This window comes from Rhamphochromis sp. 'chilingali' (assembly GCF_963969265.1).
Source record: "Rhamphochromis sp. 'chilingali' genome assembly, chromosome: 19".
Lineage (NCBI taxonomy): Eukaryota > Metazoa > Chordata > Actinopteri > Cichliformes > Cichlidae > Rhamphochromis > Rhamphochromis sp. 'chilingali'.
Window position 1 is genome coordinate 12,109,060 of NC_137946.1, and position 5,200 is coordinate 12,114,259.

The 5,200-nt window shown below is 39.7% G+C and overlaps 1 protein-coding gene across 1 annotated transcript; it reads left to right on the forward strand.

The window, feature by feature from the left end:
- Nucleotides 1–1,935: 1,935 nt before the first annotated feature.
- epd (ependymin) lies at nt 1,936–4,450 on the forward strand. Its single transcript, XM_080866522.1, has 6 exons — nt 1,936–2,803; nt 2,983–3,014; nt 3,141–3,278; nt 3,366–3,552; nt 3,657–3,738; nt 3,850–4,450. Exons 1-6 carry the CDS (start codon nt 2,728–2,730, stop codon nt 3,974–3,976), a joined length of 642 nt encoding a protein of 213 aa, XP_080722648.1. The 5' UTR covers nt 1,936–2,727; the 3' UTR covers nt 3,977–4,450.
- The last annotated feature ends 750 nt before the right edge of the window (nt 4,451–5,200 follow it).

The following is a 5,200-nucleotide window of genomic DNA, read 5'->3' on the forward strand; positions in this document are numbered from 1 at the left end:
AGTGTCTCCTGATGATTGTCTGCAGAAAGAGGAAACTTCTGCAGACAAGGTCAGGACAGCCTTAAACACTAAGAGCTAAACTGCAAGACAAAAAGTGCCCAGTTTGTGAGGCAGGTCATTAATAAGCTTACTTCCTCTATGAAAAAGAAAGTGCTGAGCCTGTCATGAACTGTGAACAGAAGGGGAAGCAGTGCATTGAGAAAAGGGCTTCCCTCATTTTCCATTAACCCCCCCCCCCCCCCCGCTATAGTTCCTTCAAACAGTGATGTTAAATTTCCCATGTGATTCCCGCAGTTTACTCTCAATCTATTTTAAGTCTGAGTTGAACCTAGTTGTTTGTAATGTTCGTGGTATAAAGCATCCTTTTAGTTTTGTTATTCATTTCCTTCCTATTTTGAAAGAGAAACAGCAAACTGCTTAGCTGAAATCCAGATATGTAGTTTATCGTAAATCAGTCTTCTGAGACAAGTAGGTGTTTTCATAAATTATATTTGAAATGGAATTTGAAAGTAACAGTAATCAAAAAATAATGAAGGAAGGAAAAATGAAATGCACAGAATACACATTTATTGCCAGTGTTCTGGTTTTTTAGTTCTTACCAAAAGTCGAGTCAGTTGAAAATATAAAAACTACATTCAATGATTTCTTTTCACGCAAAACTGAAATGAGAGTAGAAGAGAATTCATTCATCTGGGTTCATATTAAAAAGAAATCTGAAAATCTCAATGCAAATAAAATGAGCTGAAAATCATATAAACAAACATTACGGAGCTTTTAGTGATTACTTGTTAAAAGTAATCACCAAACATACCACTACATCATAAATACTTCAATGCAAGTATGCCAGTATTTTATATGCACTGATTCATATTTTCAAAAGCCTGTTATTGATGCATGTTTCTCACCTGTTTGACAGAGTGCACACGATGTTAGCATGAAAACACACATACACACACAATTTTGATGGCAAGTAGAACAACAGACAGCTGCACACACTGAAACTGTGAAAACAACACGTTTCTGCCCTGACTTTTGCAGTTGATCCAGTATACACACCCCAGGATTTCTATTTAGCTTGGATCACTTGTATAAAGATAAGGGTAAGAGTGTTTTTTTGGTGGTGGTGGTGTGTGTGTGTGTGTGTGTGTGTGTGTGTGGGGGGGGGGGGGGGGGGGGGGGGGGGGGTCAGTCATCACAGTCACACATTTAGTACTTTTTTGTAAAATTGTACATACACCAGGCTGCTTTTTTCCCTCCTTTCTCTGTGTCTCATGTGGAAGTTCAAAGGTTACCATGACTCAAATCTAAAAAACATGATCTTTTTATTCATTACTGGTCGTACAGAAGCAAGGCCTCATCAGTTGTCCTTTCTCCATGAACGCCATGACTTCAAGTTAAAGAAGCAGGAGTCCTTGTCCCTACAGTCAAATATGGCAGATGAGTGCTTTGACATCAAAAATATTTAAATATCAATTAAAATGCAGCACAGTGCTTAGCACTGTTGCCTCACAGCAGGAAGGTCCTGAGTTCCTTTCCATCGGGGTCTTTCTGTGTGGAGTTTGCATGTTCTCCCCGTGTTTGCGTGGGTTCTCTCCAGGTACTCCGGCTTTCTCCCACAGTCCAAAGACATGCAGTTAGTGGGGATAGGTTAACTGGTAATCCTAAATTTCCCATAGGTGTGAATGTGAGTGCAAATGGTTGTATGTCTCTGTGACAGACTAACAACCTGCCTCTCACCCTAAAACATCTGTCATCTCCAATGACCCTGGAAAGGATAAGTGGAAGAGAATGCACAGATGCAATAATTTACATGTAGCTGTCAAACATATGATGAACATGACATAACAACACAAACTGTAAAATAAATACTATGATGTGGTTTGATGCTTTGTAGCGGATAAATGCAAAAAAGGAACGTGAAACCAGTTCCAAAAAGGACACAGGCCATATATATAAACAGAAAATGCCATTTTACTGGATATAATCTACTGATAAGTTTGATTTCTTAGCCACCTCCAGCTGTCTTTTTACTTCCTTGGCTTGCCAGCCATAAGAGAGAGGATGTGCGCTTAAAGGATTCTAACATTGTCTTAAATGTTAGTCAGCTTTCATTAAGGAATAGAGATTCCCTGGTTCAGTTTCAGTTCCTAACAGACATTGGATGTATAACTAACACATTTCACTTCCAACCCCTCCGTCAATTCACACACAGTCTTAGGCCTACAACCTACAGTCCTACATTCCTCTTTACCACAACATCACTGTAAACAGGGAGCTGTTATGATACTTAGCATAAAGTCATTTTTCATCTATACTTAACTCTGTTTCCCTGACACAGCCTTGATAATCCCCTGTGCATGATTGGTCTTACCCTTTATTTACACATGACACTCTGAAAGGTGCTTTTGAAAGTAGGGGGCCAGCCAGAGACACATTGCATGAAAACATCACAGGACAGCTGCACAATCAAAAACGAAAAGTAAAACTCTTCCACTGGGTGCCGACCAGCAGGGACAAGAACTAATGTATTTGGACAGCTTGAAGTCAGAAGTCCAGGGGGTTATGACCCCGGGTCCTTTTTACGTCAGACTTTTTGTCTCGTGCCAGTTACCAGCCCTATAAAAGCAGCTGTTTGGTTGACCAAGAGCTAGATGTGCTTCTGGTTGGGGTTTTTGGTTGCTGTTGCCATCTCGAACATTAATTTGTGATTCCCTCCAGACCAGAAAAATGTATGCAGCTCTTACGCTATTCTTCTTCATGTGCTTGACCGCCAGCACCCATGCAGATCACCATCAGCCTTGTCGTAAGAGTTTGCAGTTTTACCCTATCCATAAAAATTGAAATTATTTTTCAGGCATCTTTTAGGATTGCTGCATTTTTTTTAGTTACAACACACAAACTCCAGTCTATGTATTGGATCAAATTATATTTAATGTTTGTTAGTATATGAAAGGTCTTAACTATCATACTTTTATCTTTCAGATGCACCCAATATGACAGGATTCATGTCTGTGGTAAGTTTTTAAAAATATATATTATTATTATTTGTCATTCAGATCAACTCCTGATCCTTGCATTACATTTTAAACTCTTTAATTCTCCCTTGTTGTGTCTCGCCGTATGCTTTCGAATGAAACTAGATGTCAATGAAAGGTGAAATGAAAGCATATGGTGCATTCACCTATGATTCAATGGGCAAGAAGCTACGGTTCAGATCAAACGAGAGCAGCGCCACAAACGCTTCACATAGTATGGATCTGCTGATGTTTTTCGAAGAGGTAACTGCTTTAAATCTGTAACGCCGACAAGTAAATACATGACTTGAAGTTGTTTAGCAACTTAACATGCAAGTCTGTCTCTGGCAGGGGACATTCTACGAGATTGAAAGCAAAAACCAGAGCTGTGTGAAAAAAACGCTGCACTGCAGCATGCACCCTCTGGATATTCCCGATGATGCCACGTTTTCCACTAAAGAACACTCTGGGAGTGCAGCCATCGAAGGGGAGGGATTACAGCTAGACGTATGGACAGGATCGATGCCCGACAAGAAAGGTAGGGGGTGACGCGCTATAAACAGAGGAGAGAATTCGAGGGACGCTCCTGTATAACTGTGGTGATATTCACTGTATTTGAATGTTTTCTGTTCTCGTTTTCAGGCCACTATTCCATGTCTGTAACCAAGGGATGTTTGCCTGTGTTCACTTTCTACTTCACTGAGTCCACATCATTCCTTTTCAGGTAAGCTGTGTTGATTTTTTTCAGCTCTTTTTAACATCTGAGCAATATACTACAGGGATGCAAACAACATACAGTGAATGCCCATAAAGTATCTCTGTCACTTTCTTACAGGACCATGGAGATTGAAAACGAGATCAAGGACCCCGATCTCCTTGTGGTGCCTTCCTTTTGTATGGGACAGCCTGTGGAGGACACACCTGAAGGGACAGTAAATGGTTTCCTCAATGAGTTTGTGTAGATGAAGCCTCACCTGCAGAAAATTAAGCCCCTTATGCAAGCATGGCCTGCCAGAACTATAGACTTTTCTCTCCTTTTATGTGAGTTTTTCTTGTGACACTGCACTGCATCACATCTGTTTCCATCACACCCTCAGCACCCGTGGGAAGATATGGCTTTGAACGCGTCATACTGTAAGCATACATGTTGATGTAAAGGGAGAAGAGGTGAAATGGATTTTAGAATTAGTTACAATTACTAACAGTTGGTGGCTTACCAAGTCGGCCTGCTTACAAAAACCTGTAAGATATGATTAATGGAACAATAAAATGTCAAAGCTGTCAAAAATCTCATGTTTTTTCTTGTTGGTCTGAGTTTGTACAAATTTTGCCCTGGAGCAAAAAAACAAAAACCATGTGTCTAAAACAAATGACACCTTTTTAAATATATTAAAATATATTAAATAATATAGGAGATCTCATAGTAAAGACACTGCCAACATTGAGTGAACAATTTAAGAATTGAATGACTACAACAGCAATAATCATTGTTAATCAATAGCCTATATAATTTAATGGGTACCAGTGTGATTAGTGAAAAAACAAACAACACAAAAAACATAATTCTATTAATATGTGTATTGTGGCCCCAAATGAACTCTTTTGATTGTGTTACTGAGGTAAACTGATTAATCATTCTTTGTGTAGTAAGAAAGCAGAAAATTCCCCTAAAGGTACAAAGTAGAAACATATTATTACTTTGTATGTTAGCATAATAAAATAAGCTTAAATGTACAACATTGTACACATCTATTGACTTACTTACTTAGCCTACTTGGATTTTCATTCAGTAGGCCACTAATCTATTTTCTGATAGCTCATTCCGAAAAACTTCAGCAGTGCAGGGAGTGGAAGAAATAGGGCAGCTTTTACCAGCTAAATCCAAACTTTGCCCTTTTACTGATTCCAGTTCAGTCTTAAAGTTCTTACTTGATCAAAGAGCTGAGAGCATTTATCTCAACAACACTGTGCCCGTTAGGATTTGATTAACTATCAATAGTCAATGACCCCTGCCTCATTGGGAAGTTAGACAGCATGCGAGGTACTGTCCTACCTAATGGACAATCTCCGTGACTCAATCGGCGATCACATGAGAGCGGTCCATATGGACCTGCCGCTACGAGGAACCAGGATATGGACCTGCCGCTACGATAGCCCTGACAGGATATGGTCCCTCGTAGCGGCAG

Coding starts and splice junctions, on each gene's coding strand:
- epd (XM_080866522.1), top strand. CDS start 2,728: ATGTATGCAGCTCTTACGCTATTCTTCTTCATGTGCTTGACCGCCAGC. Junction 2,804..2,982: donor AGATCACCATCAGCCTTGTC/GTAAGAGTTTGC, acceptor TTTATCTTTCAG/ATGCACCCAATATGACAGGA. Junction 3,553..3,656: donor ATCGATGCCCGACAAGAAAG/GTAGGGGGTGAC, acceptor TCTCGTTTTCAG/GCCACTATTCCATGTCTGTA.